Genomic DNA, 21,276 nt, shown 5'->3' with positions numbered 1-21,276 from the left:
TCCAAGGAATTTTTTCACTAGATTACGTTCAGAACTATCGGCATTATCAGGGTTTTGTACACAGTCAACTTCGATTCTATCGAGTTGTTTTCCGAAATGAGAAGTAGGCACGATTTACAGCCTGGGTGCGTCTCTTTGCTAGTGGTCAACCGTAACCTAAAATACACATACCTACTCGAAGCAAGCATTGATGAGCGAGATACCGGGGTAGTTGCGGCACTCCGGCATGTCGCCCTATTTTTAATGGAGTAGACAACTGTTTCCATCTGTAGGGGGCGCTCCGGAGCCCTTACCGGAAACTTGTAATATTTTCCGGCGAGAAAAGTAGAACACAAAGATCCCCCTCACGGACCGTGAGGAATTACCTCTAAAAGAGGATTAATTTTATTAAGTACAATTAACTTACCGTCATTTCTAGAGGTGGGAAAAATGGTTCACTATAGTGAGCGGATCAGAGCGGTTCCGCTCACTAAGATGAACTAGTTCTTTTTAACAGCTCACTCGCTTTTTCCGGTCCTACATAATTTTTGGTTTTTATCAGTGTAGCTAGTTATCAGACATCGCAAGCGAGAGCCAGGTGAAAGCTTTACACCCGATATGCCAAGCGCAAGGTCACGCGCAAAATTACAATAGAACTCCCAGAAACAAGCTGCCACCAAACGTCTGCCCTGAGATGCATGACTTGCATTTTTCATCACCCAGCCAGCCGCAAGAGCATGCAAAAAAAAACAACTTGCAACAGTCCATACACAGGTACACGGGTTGACTAACGCCGAGTACGCACACGAATGGATGTGGAACGAAAAGAACGAAAGAACTGATTCACTGATCTGGCAATCCGCTCGCAGGCTGACCGAAAGATTCAGTTCTTTGAAAGAGCGAAATCTTTCGCTCTCAGAAGAACTGGTTCTTCCGATGGCTCTTTTGTTCAGCTCGCAGGCAATCCGCTCGCGATCAGAAGATTTCGATCTTTTAAAGAACTGATTTTCTGATCAGCTAGGGAGCGGGTTATCTGCATAGATTCAAAAGATCAGTGAACCAGTTCTTTCGCTCTTTTCGTTCCACTTTTCGTTTGCGTCCCGGCGTTAGCCTGCCCGTGTGCTGTGTGTGAACTGTGGCAAGTAGATTTTATTTTTTATTCCCGCGGCGGGTGGATGGTTATGCATAGGAGAGCAGGCAGCTATTTTCTGGGAGTTCTATTGCAGTGTCGCACGCCGCGTTGCGCTTGGGGTGTAAAACATTCATATGGCTCTCGCTTGCGGTGTCTGATCAACAAAATCAGCTTCAGCTTTTTGCTTGAAGTAAGGGGTGAGTTACCGCTCTTTAAAAAAGAGCGATAGATCACTCACTCACTTTGAAGAACCAGCTCTTTAGATCAGTTCGTTAGAGGATTGCCCACCTCTAGTTATTTCATTCTGTATAAGTGAAAGCTCTAGTGACCAGGGGAGCTAATAGCGGCGATTAATTAATTCTTTAGATCTCTGAACTCACCTAGGTCACCGGCAACACTGCTGAGTGCCTCGCGCGAAAGTTAATGTTTGTTTGCATGCGCACGAATGTGTAGCTTTTGTGGCTCGGTTGAACTTAGTTAAACACAGCAGAGGGCCGTGTACTAAATTTTACTGTACCGTTTGCATTTTCTTCATTCGGTCTTTTCCGTGGTCTAACTTCAACTAATGTAAACGGTAAACCTATTGGGTGGAACGGGGTTACCGTTACATCCGCCCCCACCTCGGTATGCTGTGAGTCTTCTTGAAGAAAAAGTCTTACATAGGCCTGTTTCCATTTAATTCCTCTAGTGGTGATCAAATCAAATCAAAGATCAAATTGCCTGTTATACCGTCCGCAGATACGTATTTCGATTGCTACAAACAAGTTCTAAGTTGTATGTGGAGCAGTCCACATAAGCACTGAGAATGGTTGTATGTATATTGTAAATCGAAGTCATTAAGTCATGCTGATTTTGATTCTGATATTGATAACTTTCTCCATATCCCATAAGCCCATTCCAGTCCTCAATGATGGTGACCGATTTCTTTTCACAAACGAATAAGAAGCTAAAACTCAGCAGTTTGAGAGTGCTCATAATTTCAATTCAACCGTAGTGAGTCCTATTGGAAATTAAATGAAAACTTCAAAAACTTGAAAGGGTTGTTGGGATGCCCTATATCCTCATCATCATCGTCATGAAAAAGACTCTTTAAATTGCTTGGTGAGAATTTTTCACACATGCTTTGAGAGAGCAAATTTTCCAACAAAATGGAAAATGCTAAATTCACTCCAATTTTAAAACCTGAAAAAAAATCAGCGACTACTTATCAGTAACTTATAAGAACTAATATACCTAATTCAAACTAATAAAACCACTGAAGCTGCTTTTCTAGACATATAAAAGGCATTCGACAGTGTTTGACATAAAGGTTTACTAGGTGAAATGACCGATTTCCGTTTTCCTCTTTGTATTACGAAAATGGTACGAAGTTTTTAAACTGGCCGCACTCTTCAGCTCTACTACTTGAAGGGTAAATCTGATAGATTGCCTGTTGAAGCTGGAGTATCTCAAGGAAGAGAGAGCTTCGTAGCCGCAAGGCTACATAGTCCGCTTTGATAAACGAGTGGTCGTGGGTTCGAATCTTAGTAGAATCAGGCCATTTGGTTGTCAAAGGACTTTAACATGGGTTCATTCTCAGGCTCTCTACTACATACCCTTCCTTCAAGCTGAATTCTATAGTATCCTTGCTGACTTTCAACCTAACAAAAAAGTCCCTCTTATAATAAAACTGGAAGTCTTGGCTGGAGGAACGAGGTTTCGATAAGACTCCTTCTGCCGTTCTACGCATATTTGTCCCATGTTTCAAATCATGCAAACGAGAAAAACGATGTTAAAGTTTTACAATGCTTTTACGCATTGCGCCAATGTGACAAATGCAGTCATGGGTTTTTAAGCAGTTTTACCTTGCAATAGACTGTTCTCAATAAATCTAGTTGAATGTTTTGCGATTTAACACTCTTTTCCCAAAAAATACCCACTGGGACAATAATGCCGAGATATTTGCCTTCAAATAGGTAATATCTACGCATATCAGTCCCACCACGTGCATTCGATGTTTCCCAATACAAAGTTTGTTTTGAGAATACAAGACTGTTTAATTTTTCACGAAAATGATCACGCCAATCGTGTTGTCTTTATAAGCAGGTGATGATAGTCGAGATAAAAGTTTAGTTAATTGAATAAGTATCAGATGACTTACAAAGGGGAATTGTTTTTCAGATTGCCCATATTTGAACGTTGTTAGGTTTTCACCATTTTGGCTACACACAAAAGATAGTTCTTATAACTTTCAATTAGTATGAATCTCATGCGTTTATCTTCTTATTCTCGAAAAGGAAAGGCATTCAGATTACAAACCAGCACACAAGGTTTAGGTATTCCGAACATAGATATGAACGTACCGCATTTAAATAATCAAGCAAAGTTCGGTACCGAACCGAATGTAACCAACGAACACCCGTAATGTAACCAAACGTTGTAAGGAGAAGTTTTTATTGCTCTGTAGCACTTCCCAAGTTGTTAATATGGGAATTAGTGATTAGTGGGATCGATTAGAATAGAAAAAAATCTAGTGGGACAATATGTGTAGAAAATCACCGATGGGACAAACAGATTAGGTATGGTTTTTCAAGACTTTTAGAACAAATAATGTTATTTCTAAAAGTTTTCCAAAAATATACATGAAAATAGACTAATTGGTAACAAAAAACGAAAATCGACCAAAAGTAACATGGGACAACTATACGTAGAACGGCAGCCTTCCTCTTGACAAAAATATAAGTCCTACTTATTATAAACCTGACCAGAGGTGTAGCATTGAGTGCCTCTTCAGGGAATTGTGATTGTGACGCGGTGTTGGTAGGAGGAACGAGGTTCGATAAGACTCCTTCCTCTTGACAAAATAAGTCCTTCTTATAATAAAACTGATTTCAGAAATATTTAACCTCTACAGGGAATTGTAATTGGCGATATTGGCACAAGGAACGAAGTTTCGATAAGACTGCTTCCTCTTGACATAAAAATTCCCTCTTAGAATAAACCTGGCCAGAGAGGAACGTTAGGTGTAGCCTCAGTTCAGGGAATTATAATTTGGCGATATTGGTAGGATAAAAAAGAGGCTCGGCGGTATAGTAGAGCAGTAAGCTTGAAATGAAAGGGTAAACTCTCACACACAAGCGCGGATATAAATAAAAAAGCGTATCATTCACTTCAATAATGATACTGCCAATAATATGAAGTGCGGAGTACAGAAAACACCTGGGCAATATCACAATAGATCAAAATGTCTCTGGTCGCAGTGATGAGTCCACACAGAGAAAAAAAAATCTCAAGGAAGTATCTTGGGCCCAATCTTATATACTATATTGACTTCTGATCTTCCTTGAAAAGGATTCCTGAAAAAAGAATCCTCAGGAATGCCCTGTATATGGCTCTAGGATTCTTGAAATAAGAATCGTGAGTGGGAATCCTCCGGATCGTGTTTGCGATTCCTTTCACGATTCCGTCACCGAGTTATAGGTATCCTGGGAATGGATTCTCTGCGTGTTAGTAAGGGGAGTGATTCACCCCTCTTGTTTCTATCAGATGTAGGGTGAGCTGGAAGTGTGTTTGTCTCTCTCTCTGTAAGTTGGTTGAAACACTTTTGAGTGGAGAAAGAAGCAGTGTGGTAAAAGCATTGCTACACGCAGGCACATACTGAATGGGAAGTGCGAGGTGAATTTTTTCTCCGCTCTTTCCACATACTGAGGAGAATGACAAGCATCAAAACACCGTCTTTTGGACCTCAGCGCAAACAATTTTTTTAAACTCGATCCTTTCTCAACCGGTTATTATTGTTTAAGCAGTTTTGGGAAAGGGAAACATAGAGCATTCAAAATATGTACACAGGTTAATACTTTCACCAAAACATGTTGAGTTATATAGGTTTAAATCTATTTTTTTATACTTTTTCCTGCATTTTTTCAACTTAACATTAAATTTGCCGCCTATTTTTGTAAGAAAAAAAAAACTACGAACACACTGGTATTTTTTAAATATATTCAATAACGGATCAAATAGAAATTGTGGTATGAAAATCGGTTTATATTTGCACGAGTTATATATTTTTTAGGAAAAACAGAATTTTTGGTTTTTTTTAAACATAATTGAAACAAAGCATCAGCACAAGTTCTTAAATATCTACCAAGAAATGATGCTTACGAAGCACATACAACTATACAACTTTTTTAAGTTCCGTCATTCTCGCTCCTACGTTTACTAAGCTGCTCGTTTTTTTCTCTAAGGCAATGAAAACAATCATATTTATCATCTCTCGGAAGATATTTAAGAGCTGCTGCTGGTGCTTATGCTTCAGAAGCCAGGTTAGAAATGAACGCGCCCCGGATGTCTGTACTGCTTTTATGCATGAAGAGGATCATGAGACTATGTTCCTCCACCAATATTTCAACTTAGGAAATGCAATGTTGGTGGGAGACCGTGGTGCAGAAGGCAGGAGAAGCAAAAGGTAACCGGATCGGATTGTGCCTGATTTTTTCGAATGAATGTGTCCGACTGTAGAATAGAAGAAGTGGATGGTGGCTGCTGTGGAAGCAACAGAAAAAGCGCTCATTAACTACTAACTGAAACAAAATTCGTATTTTGTTTGATTGGCGGCAATCGATCAAATACAAACATTGTGCTTCTCATGACAAACAAATTTACAATTGAAAAGTTAATGAATTTTCTCTTTTGGTTATACACATATTGGTAGGTATAGATCAAATTGACAAGAGCTGGAATAAATATTCTTTTTTTTTTTTGTGGTGGCAATAGCTCGTGCACTGGCGCACTGTCTCTAAAGGACTAATAGGATTGAAAATTGAAAAGTTGATTTTCTCCTTTCTATAATACATGCCGTTATAGCCAAAATGCTTGAAGAAAAGTGCTCTAATATATGGTGATGATTGCTCGAGTATTGGCACATTGTATGTTTAGGGTGGTTTGTTCAAAACTCTTTGCAATTTCCCATTTAAAAATAGTGCTAGTCATGGCGCGAGTAACGCGATGCTGATGACATAAGTTTCCTATTGCTTTTTCCTATTCAATAACAGCAAATTTCATTTCAATTATTTTAGGAACCATCCTAGTAAAAAATAAAGAAACCACCCTCATGAGAATCAAGCCTAAGATATTTGATGAACATTACAATAATTTACATCCGGTATGGAACGAGTTGAGCATCATTTTAGCAGCCAGTTCTAAAATATTCCATATCAAGCCTTCGGTTGTCCAGAAAACGGCTTATTCCCAGGACGTCGATATTCGGCGAAAATATTTTTTTTTTCAACGTAACACCAGAACTCAAAATTTTATGCATTTTTAAGTCATTTGGCATCGAAAAAAAGTTTTGATTTTCCCACCTTCATGTACTTCCACATGGTAGATTTTCGATGTTCGAAAAAACACAACATTGTGTGCTTTGAGGCACCCCTAAGTCATGTCCGATTTAGCTGAAATTTTGCGCAGATCATATTTTTGGGCCAATGAATAAAATGTACATGTTCGGTTTTTGAAATTCGATGATGATGAAACTCAATTTTTGACATAACGATACATGAACGATGCCAACATTCCAGTTTGCCGTGAGGAGATTAAGAACAGTTATGTGCTGAATTTGTCGTTACAATGAGACCTTATAATATCAAAGCAGTGATGCAATTGTATCCAATGACTTTGGCAAGTAACAGTTAAGAACGTGGTAATTTTAGTTTTCTACTCTCTTGCTGACTGTGTTATGTGTCAATGAATGATAACTCCTCGTTGTCCTACGTCAACAATGCGGTTGTGTGTCAGATATAACCTTCTACCTTTTTTTCTTAAAATTAAGTTTAAGAGCATTTCTCAACTTTAACATTTTGTACAATAATAATATCATTGGGGATGCAGCTCTAGGTGATTAGGCTTGGAAAGTTTGTTTTTTTTTTTTTTCAATGAAAACACGCCTTTTTTATAAGTTATTTCCATATATAAGTTGATAAAATATCACGATTACTGCTTTAAAAGTCAAATTGCGCTCAAATGAGTGGCTATTGCCTACTCTTGACTGACAGCATAATTCTTTTATCAATATTGTAATTCTTTTTTTTTTTTAATGAACAAAACTTTGAAAAGACATTAGTGATTAAGTCTGTGTAAAAGTTCCATTTACTTCGAAATAAAAATAAATAAACGAAGTCATCGAATTGATAACTGTGCGGAAAGATAGGAGAATTTGTCAGCAAAAATAAATTAAAAATGGATGTCATTTTTTTCTTTATTGCATCGTAATGCCAATTTAAAAATCTAAAAATCTAAACATGAAAAGACGTAGACGTTCAGCTGCAAAAAAATCAAAATTATCATTATAATATCAGCCATTAAACGTGTGAGCTATTCGGAACACTTTACATCCCCTCCCTGGAGCGAAACGGTTTCCTGAATGTGAAATAAATCACACGCAAACACTGATTTCTGGGGAGATTGTGCCAAACTTCTACTACCTGACCGGAAAGCCGCCGGTAATTGAAGGGGCAGAGGAACGAAGGCGAAATCATCCATCCGTACTCGTTGAATGGCGAAGACAGCGATTAATTGAAATTCATGTCTCGCCTACGAGCCGAAATCAACCGTCCGGGAAAATGTTACCCCCCCGGCTTTTTGGCCGTGGAAACCGGTTCAGGCTAATCGGCATCGCACGCCATCGACAGTCGCTGTGGGTTTCGTGAATCCAAGCAGAATTGCTATTTATACCTACGCACCATCAATCGGGTCTCAAATGGGCTTTTAATGAATTCTCGTATGGGTTTGATAAGTGATGATTTGCCCTTCCTATTGTTTACAAATTTAGCAGCTGATACTCGGGCTTCTTCTTCAAAATAGGTGAACGTTGTTCCGATCGATATCGCGTTGGAAGTTCGCCCAGCGCGTCATTACACCTTCATCAACGAAGCCATCTTTATATTATAGACGCTCATACATATTAATAGATGAGAAAAATCATCCTACCTCACTTTTCTTCCTTTATCATCACAAAACCCGCTTGATAATCTATCGAGAACGCTGCCTCATGCTTGAATCGTTTTTCTCCTCTTTCTCTTCCTCTCTGTCTGTTTACGTTTCCCTCTACAGGTGGTATCGGCCACTACAATCTGTAACCTGACGACGGCGGCGGCCGCAGCAGCAGCGGTGAATCAGAGCGATACCGGTGGCGATGGTGGCGGAACCGGCGGGACAAGCGGAAGTGGTCGAACCGGGCCAAAGGATAGCGGCGACGATGACGACGTTGACGCTCTGTCTCCGCTCTCGATGTCCTTTCTCGGTTGGTATTTATATTATGGGTATTCATGTCGAGCTCGTAAACAAATACCCAGCCGTAAAAATACTCACCTCCATTGACGAGTAATGGAAGATACACAGTTTACGGCTGGGTATTCGTATACGAGCTCGATGTGAAGACCCCTATTATCCTGTGTAGCTGTGTATAGCTAATCGTTAACATTTTCCCCTCTCCACACTAAAACGCGTGGGTGACAGTGAGCGCTGGAATTTGGCACATTTTAGATGTTTTATTCGAAGTGCATTTAACGCATATTCTGTTACGATTCCGTTTCAGGTGTTTTCCTATCGATTGTGATATTCCTGTCCGTAGCCGGTAACATCCTGGTGTGTATAGCGATCTACACCGAGCGGAGTCTTCGGCGAATCGGGAACCTCTTCCTGGCGTCACTGGCCATCGCAGACCTGTTCGTGGCATCGCTGGTCATGACGTTCGCCGGCGTTAATGATTTATTAGGTAGGTGTTAACGAGAGGCCAATTTTTTCGGGAGGCTTCTGCCTACCGTTCTACTTGGGCTGGAAAACAACTTGACGGTTACTATCCAGGCTGGTATTGGGGGAACACGGGCGGTACGGAAAATACTCCATCAATCAGGATTTTACCACGACAGACGCGTCTGCTATAATCCAGATAAACTTCCGATTTTGGAATGGGAATTTTACGGTTGTGATTTTTACTCGGAGGGAAAACAATAGAACAATAGAATAGTGTTTTCTACCACCACAACAATAAATTCGTAATAGCTATAGCCTCAATTATTCGTGAATGTGTTACGAATATTTATTACCATTACCACGCAACAATTAATTCCAATTGGACTGGATGGAGTTTGGCAAGCAACTGGGCTGTAATCAATGTTTTTTTTTTTTGTTTCATTTTCCAGTGCGGAAGCTATTAAATTGTTGTACATTGAAGAGGGTAAATCAATCACAAATCAATTGAAGTCATCTTACGGTAGTTCTTTGTGCAACTTCACTAGCTCAGATCCATTATGGTGGGACAACTACGAAATGCGCTGTCGTTCAAGCTCAACCTTAGCGACTTTTTATCCCCCCTTTCATTTATTTTTGTCTAATTTTTCGGCAATTTTAAATCATTTTTGTAACTTTATTTTTCTTTTCGTTTGATTGTTTGAGTTTTGTCTCACTTAGGTCACAGCTTGGTTTGATTTGTGTTAGCTCCTTTTGGTATTATGATGTTTGATTTTTGCTATTTGAATTACATTGGTCTTTTTTCAGCACACTTGTCTATTTTCTTGCCATTTTTTCATTATTGTCTCTCTTTCATCCCATACCCTATGCTATTTGCTTGTTTTTGTATCGATGTGAACTTATTTCTGTTAAATTTTTGTCTTCATTTAATCTCGTTTTTTCTGTTAAAAGTCATTCTAATCTCTTCGGCTCATTTTCGTTCCATGTCTCTTTTGATAGTCTTTTTATTTTGTATCATTTTCATCCAATCTCAAATTTTTGTTTTGTTGTCATCTTGGTTATACTTTACTTGACAGTTTGGTCACCACTTGAACCTCATTTCAATATGATAGTAGTCAATCTAGAGACCAAAATGCAATATTTTGAATTTTCAGTATTTACATACTGACAATGGTGATTACTTTTGGCCTAAACGGAAAACGCGATTAAAATTAGATCGACCGGTTGTACCGTTTTTGAGTAACGGAGGAAGACAACCCGCGTATAAAAAAACTTTACTGTACCTTTCGACCAATTTTGGCTCATTTTGGCCATAATAATAATATAAATAATTTCCACCACCAAAATTTTCTGAAAATAACCCATCTGTTTCAATTATAGACTGTTCCGAAAATTATAAATACATCTTCTTTCTTGAATAAAACAAAAATACAGGATTTTTCGGGTCATTTTATTCTGAAATATAGATAGTAAGTGTTTTCTTTCCAGTTTCAATTCAAGTTGGGATTATTTTTCGTAGGATACGCGAGTTCTCTAACTTTTCTCTTAACACTACTCATAAACTTTTGCACAGTGTGTTTTCCGACCATTTTTACCACTTCAAGCCAATCTTTTTTAAATTTTTCAACATTGTCCGCTGGTTTGACATATTTCCTCAGCTTTGCCTTGGTCAAAGCTCAAAAAGTTTCAATAGGGCGAATTTCAGGGCAGTTTGGAGGGTTCATCTCCTTTGGGACACATGTGACATTATTTGTTTTATAGCATCCTTAGAGTAATGGCAGGAAGCAAGATCGGGCCAAAACATTGGAGGATTGTTATGCTGCTTAACCATGGGTAACAACCTTTTCTCCAAACACTCTTTCACGTAAATTTTACCATTCATTGTGTCATTTGTAATGAATGGACGAGATATTTTCCCAAATTCACAAATGGCCTGCCAAACCATTACCTTCTTGCCGAATTTTTCGGTGTAAATGGCTTTCACTGGTCCAGGGACATCCTTTCCCTTCGGTGATGTATAAAATTGGGGTCCTGGCAGAGTCTTATAGTCCAGTTCTATGTAGGTTTCGTCATCCATGATAACACACCCCATTTTTTTGGTCAGAAGTTTGTCATAAAGCTTCCGAGCTCTCGGTTTCACAGATTCAGCTTGTTTTGGATTTCGTTTTGGCTGCTTCTCCTTCCGACGGATCTGCAGACCCATTCTTCCCTTGGCACGCATAACGTTACTCGTCGAGGTTCCAAGCTTTCTCGCCACATCTCGTACTGATACTGAAGGATGCCGCTTGTAGTATTTCTTAACCTTTTTGTCCATTGTGGGATCAACAGGCCCGGATTTTCTACCACGTCTTGGGGCATCAGTAAATGTGCACTCTTCACAATACTTCCGCAATGCGGTTTGAACTGTTCCGACACTTATACCTTCTTCTCTGGCTGATTTTCTTATAGAAAGACCACTCACGGTGCCCCATTTGTGCACAATTCGCTTTCTTTGTTCGGGAGAAAGGCCACGCATTTTCAAAATTTTGCACTAAATGTTAGAAAAAATGACAGCATCTGTTCCTTTTGGATGTAAACAACAGGACGCAGCCAACGTTTGGTTGAATACTGCACGTTATTTGAAATGACGGTTGATCGTAAGTTTATTTATAATTATAGGAACGGTCTATACTCTTCTAATGAACGCAGCACTCTTCCAGAAACACTAGATTTTAATCCTTGTAGCGAGCTGCCCTACTGCTATGAAATATTTCACGCGCATCATTCACGGTCACGCAATAATTTTTTTTGAAAATCAAACCAAATGATCTTCACCGTTCTTTTGGTAAAGCGAAAATGACGTTGTCAAAATGCAGCATTTTCAAAATGAAACGCTCAAATTTCATTCGGGGATGTATTACGTAATGCCACTCTGTACAGTATACAAACCAAATTTACAATATTGCAAGTTAACACAATGAAACACAGAGTAATAAACTTTCAGATAATTCAAAACAGTGAAAATCAAACTGAACCGTTTTCCACAAAATAACAAACATAACACTTCAAACAAATTTTGTAACACCAGCACCATCTGCTGCCGTGTTCGCGTTGCGTTTTTTATTTCGACATCAGCGCTAGCGTACGTCCATGTGTCAAAATGGGAACTACAAACGGTGTTGTCGCGCGATGACTGTTATTGGAATTTTAACATGTTCTTTTTTTGTGGCAATGGAGCTAGATTTTAGTGTTACGTCTGTTAGTCTGTGCATTTTCGTTGCGACAGACGAATCGACTTTATTTTTTTACGAATGATAAAAAAACGAAGAACGAGAGAAAGAATATTGCATGAAAACGAAATATTTTATGATAGAAAGAAAGCACTGACGCTCATGGATGGTGTTTTTCACCTTCATGCAAAAGCGCTGAAAAATATCAACCCTGCTGACATAATTCTCTTAGTGTTGTTTCAGTCTTGTTTAATATTACCTTATTCTCAGGTTGAACTTTGGTGTCAATTTTGGTCTTATTTTAATCTCATGGTTTTTTTTATCTTTCTTTGAGCTTATTTTGTCGTATTAGCCAATTTTTATTTCAACAATTTACCACAGAGTAACAGACGTAACACTGGAAACTAGCTCCATCGCCACAAAAAACGATCATTTAAAATTTCCAATCGAATAACAGTCATCACGCGATAACGCCGTCTGGGGCGCTGTCATGCAGTCTCATACATATTTTGTGGTTCCTCATTTGACCCAGGCAGTAACGCTGGCGCTGATGTCGAAATACATGACGCAGCGCGAACACGACAGCATATGGTGCAAGTGTTACTAACTTAAAGTACTGGAATCATCCGAACGATGATTTTATTGAAAATTTGTTCGAAGTGTTATGTCTGTTAGTCTGTGACTTTACGTTCAACTCACTGTTAGCAATTGCTCCTTCACTTTTCTCTCACTTTAATATCGTCTTTTCTTTATCTTTTTTTTCAATTTTTTGTGTTAGTTGTGTGTCAAGCTTGTATCACAGACAAACAGACGTACCTGGTGTGCTTTTTTACGCGCCGTGCTGCCAAAACAGCAGAAAGACTGAAAGTTTATCTTTCGCGGAATACAGTGAGGGGCAAAATAGAGTGCCCACTTTATTTTTTTTCATTTCTTTCATTTTTCTGGTTCAAATTGAACGAAAACACATCGTAATCATTCCTAAAATCTCTCTCATAATGTTCTTTTTTAATATTTTTAATTTTGTTCTGATAAAAAAAAAGTTTTTCTTATAGAACAAAAACAGTTTTTATTCCCAAAAAAAACAGTGACAAAATAAAGTGTCCACTCTGAAAATCGATAAAATTTCGATAAGTTTCCATCGTGAGACCCCTTGATTTTGTTTGTTTTGAGTATTTTGACGTTTCACAAACAACTGGCTTGGCTCTAAAGCATTTGTAATCGTGTCTGCCTTCGAAAAAGTTGTGAAATATGGAGGACGTAGTAATTTCCCGTACGATCCCGTTGTGCATCCGGAAACTGGTTGTTGGCGATGTCAATAACGGCCAATCGCACCGGGAAGTGGCCAAGCACTACAAAATCAGCAAGGCAGCGGTCGGAAAAATCTTGAAGAAGATGAAAACGTTCGGATCGGTGGTGGATCGCCCAGGAAGGGGACGAAAACGCAAGACAGATGCCAGAACGGACAAGAAAATCATTCGTGAGGTAAAGAAAAACTCAAAAGTTACGATTCGGCAGATACAGGAAAAACTCCAACTATCGGTTTCGCGTCGTACTGTCCGTCGCCGCATCCAAGCGCAGGGGTTCCGAAGCAAGATGGCAGTGAGAAGGCCTTTCATCAGCAAGGCGAATAAGGCTAAGCGTCTCAAGTTCGCCAAGGAGCACGCCGATAAGCCGCTGCAATACTGGAAAACTGTGTTGTGGACCGACGAATCCAAATTCGAGCTGTTCAATCGGAAGAAGCGGGATCGTGTGTGGCGCAAGTCGGCTGAGGAGTTCCAAGACCGCCATATTCAAGGAACTGTCAAGCACGGAGGAGGCAACGTGATGGTGTGGGGGTGATTTTCTTGGGGTGGGGTGGGCAGTTTGGTGAAAATAGACGGAATCATGACAGCTGAGTCGTATTGCAATATCCTGCGGGAAAACCTCGAGGTATCTCTCATCAAGACGGGCCTCGAGGAGCGTTTCGTTTTCCAGCAGGATAACGATCCGAAGCATACGGCCAAACTGACGAAGTCATTTTTTCGTTCCTGTCGCATCAAACCCCTTGAATGGCCCCCACAAAGTCCTGATCTGAATCCCATCGAAAATCTGTGGGCCATCCTTGATGCTCGGATCGATAAAACTGGTGTATCTAATAAAAAAAACTATTTTGAAGCCCTGGAACGCGCGTGGGAAGAACTCGACCCACAACACTTGAAAAACCTTGCAGAAAGTATGCCGAAGCGCTTACAGGAGGTGTTGAAGGCTAAAGGAGGCCATACACACTATTAAATTGTTGTTGTTTGCCTTCAGTTTGGTTTATTTGAAACTATATTTATCTGGGCACTTTATTTTGTCCCTGTTTATTTAAGTATTCCAAACTGTTTTTTTTTTTTTCTATTAGAAAAACGTTTTTTGTTACCAGAGCAATATTAACTAAACTTGAAAGAACATAATAAATAAGATTTTAAAAATGATTACGATGTGGTTTCGTTTAATTTTAACCAGAAAAATGAACGAAAAGAAAAAATAATCAAGTGGGCACTTTATTTTGCCCCTCACTGTATGTTCAGTAGGTGTCGCACAGGTTAGTCGGAACAATTTTCTTAGAATTTTGTATGGAGTGGTACGTCTGTTTGTCTGTGCTTGTATGCTTTCAATCATTTCTGTCCTTATTTCATCTATTCCTCGAATAAAATTAAACTAATTTTCGCTTACTTTGTCTGATTCTTGTTATATTGTTTGATTCTTGTTATATTGCTTATTTTTGTCTGATTCTTGTTATATTGTTTTGATTTCTCAGTTATTCCTGTCTCACTATGATCCATTCAATTTTTCTAGCACGTTTTTTGTTTATTTTATTTTTTTTCACTTCAATTATTTTTTTTTATTTTTACAGTTTTTACAGTACAGTTACAGCATTCTCATTTTAATTTTTTTAAATTGTATCACCCCATATACATTATTTGATACTCACTCACTTAATATAGTCACTTAATTAGTCTAATGTTTGTCGAGCTTGGCAAATTTTTCGCTTTAATTTCGTCACATCGTGATCTTGTTTGCTTAATTTTAATCATAATCCATCTCCTTTTTTCCCTTTCCAATATTTTATGATCCTAATTTACCTTTTTTTACATTTTGTCTTATTTGACTCGCTTTTTTCTCATTTTTGTCATATTTCAGCCTCATTTTTGTTTTGTATTTTCAAATTGTCATCTCGTTCTTATAATGTGAATGTTTTTCTCATTTTTGTTTCTTATTTCGTTCTAAGATTCATGTAATTATTCTTCATTTTAACGTTACTGTTGTTTTATATTGACTAGTTTTTATCTCACCGCCGTCTCATTTTTTCCCTTTTCTTTGTATCATGTTTGTTCAATTATTAACACATTTCGTCTCATTTCAACCAATTTTTGAATCATTTTGTGGCATAACTTCGTTCACGAAACTTTTCTTACACATGTAATTTTTTTTTATTTAGCTTTTATTCCATTTGGTCTCGCTGTATGCTTCTTCTTCGTCGTCTCAATCTAGATCCACGCTTTTAGTTAAATTGTCATACTTTTAGTTAAATTTTCTTAATTCTTGGCACTTTTTTCCATAGTCAAATAGTTTTGTCACATTAAAATGTTCTGATGTTAGCTCTGCGTTGTTTAATTTCTGTCTTATTTTTATCCCCATCATTAAAACTTACAGCTCATTTTTATTAGAATATTCAATCGTTTTGTTGCTGGACTGGAATTCACCTCAGTGCAGACAGAACCACACAAATTTGTACACAACATATTTGCCATGAAACAGCGTGTGCTACTCCCGATGTTTTTTGTGTTCTCTTTTCCTTATTCGGTCTTTTGCATTTTACTCGCACTGAAAAAATACGACTAAGTACACTTTGTGATTTTGCCAAATTGTGCGGACACCACTCATTGTGCCTCTCTTTGTGTGTTGCTTGGGAAAATGATTATCGGATGTTATTTGGCAAACGCGTGTTGATGTTGATTAATTTTGGTACAACGAATAAAGTATTAAACTTATTTTTGGTTTTGACCAATCAAAATCACTTATTTGGCTTCTACTGAAATTATTTTGAAACTCTTTCTTAGTGCCGCTCAATGGGTTTTGTTTAAGATCTGAAAATGGTTTCTTCTCGGAGATAGCCACAATATGCCTCGTACATAAACAGTAGGGTGGCAATGGAAATCGACTTTTCGAATTTTGTTAGAGAAAAAAGCCTGAAAGTTTCATGGGAGAGAAGCAGGCCATGGCCTGATTTGGACGTCAAAATTTTCGCTCGTGCGATTTTTCGGAAGAAAATTTGTTTAATATTGCGAAGTGAGTTTTTTCAGGAATGTTTGTTGTGTTGTGTGTGCTGCGAAACTTTTACTTGATGTGTATCGTAGTGCTGTGAAGATTATTCGATGAAATAGCTGAATTAGCATATGGGATTGGCGCCACGGTCGTTTGCAGCGGGTTTTGTCTTCGTTTATTGCGTCCGAAGTTGTCGCGTTTTGTCGTGATTTATAATACCTGGAGGGTGTAATTAGTGTTGTAGTCATAGTTGAGAAGCCTTCCTTCAGAGTCCAGTGTGTTTAAAGAGTATAACGAATGAAAGGATCGATGAGCACTACTTTGAGAAGTGTAGAGTCAATCCTGTATCGGGTCGTAAAAAAATTAATTTTAGTGCTGCAATTGGGATTACCGAATCCCGTGTGATAGAGGAAGTGAACATTAAAACGAAGCGGCTAAAGACAAGTATAGTGAACATGCGGGAGGTAGTTTAAAAGTGATATTTTTGTTACTTTCAAAATTGTTCATGCGTAGAAAGTGACAATTGGAACGAGCGTCGCTTGCTTTCCACATTAAGGCTTGCATGAAAGCTTGTGTGCAGGTCCGAGTGGACAGACAGTGCTGCGGTTTCCACCATGAATGGAGCAAATGCATTGCAAATAAATGTCTTTTTTTTGCTTATATTTCTTAAGCCCCCCGTACATTAGTCTACTGCCCTCTACTTCACAACATCCAAATCCACTTATTTTGGATGGAAAATTTCGACAAATCAATTTATTGGTTCTTTTTCTCTGCCATTTTTTCTACCCGCACCAAAACGCAAACAGCTCAAACTGAAGCACTTTGTTCTCACACAATGTGTCACAAAAAGCTGTACAAAGGGTTGTTTTCGTTCTCCCTCTCTTGAAATATTTCTCACTTGGAGATGTATTTCATAGTCATTTCGTTTTCGATTTTTCTCTATGTGTCTGTTAGTTGTCAAAACGTGTAGGAACCGTTCTTGTTGTGCATTGACGTAAAATTAACACACTGAACGCAATGAATAACAGCCCTGCTTTGTTGAATCGTTGTGTAGCGCTTGTTTGACATATTTTGCCTAACTAATGTCAGTTTGAACTGTTTTGTCTCCTTTTATATTATTTTTGTCAAGTTTCAAATAGTTTACAATATCTCATTAAGACCTACTTTCGTCCCATTCTTGTTGTATTCCATATGACTGTTTTCATGTTTCGGTTTCCCCCTCTTTAAACTTATTCAATCTCATTCCGATGTCAAATTTGATTTTTTTTTTCTGTTCGTTTTAGATCTCATCTTTTCCAATCGTTTTGTCTCTTTTATTTCTCATCTTATTTCTTCTTTTTTTCTTTTCTTCTTCTCTAGTACAACTTCAGTCCCAAAATGGTTAAATACAAGTATTTTACTGTTTAATTGTTGTCTTATATTGAATATGTTTTATTTTTTATCTTAATTATTTTATTTCTAAATATTCTTATGTAGTTGTGCCTTATTCCAAAATCAATTCTGCGATTCATCAGGAACGGATGTAAAAATCTTCTAACGCCCTGGGTTTAATTGTGATTGAGGACGAAGCTTTCGTTTATTCCATAACCATCCAATTCAGCCCTGACGCTTCATAGCAGATCTATCTCATAGTCCATCAGCAGATGCATCTATACGCCATATGGTGAAGCATCGTTCGCTATTTCCACGTTGCCACCACGTTACGCTTTTGACTTTCCATATTCAAATTTTAACCAACAGAGCTGTCCTTCTTTACTCCCTCTAAGTGCTAAAAGCTGACTTCTGGCGAGTCCATTGGATGTGTGCCGGGGAGAGCTTTTCTGCGATAATTATTGTGAAGAGGTTATGATGCTGATTAGATGCAGTGAATATGCCCTTCAGTCACTTTCCGATGGGTCGTAACACACAGTAAAAATATTATTATGCCAAACTTTGAATTCATGCAGGAACCAAAGTTTCAACTTTTTTAACTGTGCCTTCGCATAACACTTCTCAGCAAAACGTCGGATAGATTCTCCGCTAATGGTTGGTGTAGAAAACGCCCTCAGTATTAATCAAGTATTACCGTGACCAGACGAAACCGAACGGGACTTCGGAAGATAATCAAAATCCATCATTTTAATAAACGGTTTCAACATTTTCAACTTATCTACTCCAACTACAGGTTATTGGATCTTCGGGGCCCAGTTTTGCGACACCTGGGTGGCGTTCGATGTCATGTGTTCAACCGCTTCCATCCTGAACCTGTGCGCCATCTCGCTGGATCGGTACATACACATCAAGGACCCGCTCAGGTAAGTCCCGCTGCTTGAGGGGCCGTCAATGTTTGGCCGCCTCATCGCCGACCGACAGACCGTTATTGTTGCGAAATGAATTGTGTGACTTTGCGTGACATGATTTTGCACTTTCTGCGATTCTTTTTAATCGTTCCGATGAAAAACTGACGCAGCTTTTTTCAATCTTTGATTGTAGTGCAAAGTGTTTTATTTCACTTATGATTAAATTTCCAACTTTGCCTTGCTTATATCTTACAGGTTCAGGTATGAAAATTCTTAATGAAAACGCTGATATGATTCAACTAGGGGAAGAGTACCAAATATGATAATATCTGAAAAATGTATCAGTTATGTCATGAACCAGTCGTGGTCTATGGAGTATTGCCATAAAAGGTACTATTCTTATGCGATATATCCATAACTGGCTCACCAACCATGGTGAAGTATTTCTTTTTTTTTTTCGAACCACTGAAAAATTTGGCCATTTAGCACTCAATTTCTGCGACGCTATCCATTTCTTTAAAATCTATCCAAATCTAAAATCAGTGAAATCCCTAGTTAAAACTTAGCATTGCTAATTAGTGATTCAACGATGCCCACCTAATAGGAAAGTACGCGTACTGTACATGAAACGTTTCATGACTCAAAAAAGTTGGAAGTTCGCAAAAATAATCAAAACAAGCCACCCGTGAATTCACCTTTTCTGTTGTCGCCTTTCTGCTGTCACCTACGCATGACTCGAACGATGTTTTTGTTGACACTCAGTTTTTATTGTGAAACGACATTTCACTTTTAAGCGTGGTAAATCGAACTGGAAAGGATTCACATCGAAACAGTAGAGCTGAAATGGCATCGCTGTCAGCTACCATACATTCGACGCGTTACCGACATCACAGGCACTGACCCCCGAAAAATGAATAGTTTTCCCTTATCTTATGCTGATTCGGGTAAAAAGGCAAATATTGACTATTATTATTGTTTGCATTTCAGATAATTTTGAGCAATTTTCGCTATACTATGCATATTATTTGAAGTTATATGTGGTAGTTGCTAAATTCAATTTGTTCCAAGTGGTTTTCTGATGAATGATACAGAAATACATGTTCGTTACGCCAGAACACTACCGTGCCAGTCCCTTGGTGTAAAAAGAGAATCTGAACATCGAGTGTGTCAAATGCCTATTACTTAATCAGTTTTCAGTAGACTTCCGTTAGCATATTTTTTACCTTTTTAACATTTTAAAATAACATTCTGACATTCAATAAAAGTTGTAAAATCAAGTTCGCGAGTGAAACTCTCGAAGTTTTTAATACATATTTTAAAAAATTAGACATCGCAATTTTTAGCGATCCGTTTCACGAATGCTAACCCTATTCCGTTATTTGTAACAATCATGACATTTTTAACATTTGTGAAAGTTTTAACAATTTTGCACTTTTGACAAACTTTCTCGTTATTATACTTCCAAAGCAAATAGACACGCATCTTTTTAGTCCGCATCGAGTCACACGTTCGATCCTAAACAATAGCTACACAGTTCGTGTACAGTGCGTGTTTTGTCGATTCGATTCGTTTAAACAATAGCTTGCAGCGAAGCGGCAGAAACAAGTTCCCCAAGCCGTACACTGTTTCCAAAGCTGCAAAAATGTGATCGAAATTATTTTGACCCAAAAACTAGATTTTAGAACCATAGTGCCTCCGGGAAAGTTGATCCATTAAATATTCTCCATTTTATAGAAGTTGCAATTTTGTGATTAATCCACTTAACAGTGAGAAGCGAATTTTACTTTTTTTATTTTAGCATATAAAAATTCACTTTGTTCGGCAAAGTTGTGGCACATTTTATAAAAAACAACTTTCTCAGAGGAATCATACTTCTATCTGCCTTTTTTAATGGACTTTTAAGGAGGTTTCTACAAATGGCCACTGAAAATCATTTTTTTATTATAACATTTAGTGGTGATTTTCTACAATTTTCCAATGTTCTACATTGTTGTCTATCACTAAACACACAATTTCATCCGAGAAAGTTTATTTTTATCTCTCATATTTCATCGGTTATTGACGATTTTTATTGAAACAATGCACTGATTTACTAACAGATATCTTTAAAATCTGCAAATATCTGCGGATTAAACCTTTCCTACATTTAAGTATAAGAAAAACGTCATTTAGTCCAGATATAGGTATTTGTCTCTCGCTGTCTCCTGTGCAGAGATTTTTAAATAAATAAGTGCATTATTTTAATAAAAATCTTTAATAACTAAATAAACTTGAGAGATAAAAAAACTTCCTTCGATGAACTTGTGTATTTTATTGTAGTTAACAACATTGTAGAACATTGAAAAATTTTAGAAAATCACTATAAAAAGTTATATTAAAAAATGATTTAAAGAGGCATTTTAGAGAAAACTTCACAATAGTTCATTTAATTGACCAGATACAAGTATAATGTTTTCGACAAAGTTGCTTTTTACGAAATGTGCTATAACTTTACTCAGCAAAGTGGATTTTTATATGCAAAAATGAAAACAATAAAACTCATTTCTCACTTTTAGGTAGATTAATCACAAAATTCTAACTTCTACAAAATGGAGAATAATTAATAGAACAACTTTACTAAAGACACTATTACTCCAAAATCATTATTTTTTGAGTTAAGAGT

General features: G+C 37.8%; 1 protein-coding gene across 4 annotated transcripts in view; it reads left to right on the top strand.

The window, feature by feature from the left end:
• Positions 1-21,276, top strand: part of LOC129717958 (dopamine receptor 1) — a 396,922-nt gene that overhangs the window by 275,613 nt on the left and 100,033 nt on the right. For all 4 annotated transcript variants that reach the window (XM_055668263.1, XM_055668262.1, XM_055668265.1 and 1 more), the window contains 3 exons: positions 8,198-8,387; positions 8,682-8,861; positions 18,500-18,629. In XM_055668263.1, the coding sequence (XP_055524238.1) occupies positions 8,198-8,387; positions 8,682-8,861; positions 18,500-18,629 (500 nt within the window). The remainder of the gene's footprint in view (positions 1-8,197; positions 8,388-8,681; positions 8,862-18,499; positions 18,630-21,276) is intronic.

Source organism: Wyeomyia smithii, chromosome 1 (genome assembly GCF_029784165.1).
Source record: "Wyeomyia smithii strain HCP4-BCI-WySm-NY-G18 chromosome 1, ASM2978416v1, whole genome shotgun sequence".
Lineage (NCBI taxonomy): Eukaryota > Metazoa > Arthropoda > Insecta > Diptera > Culicidae > Wyeomyia > Wyeomyia smithii.
This window is presented reverse-complemented; position numbering and strand designations above follow the sequence as displayed.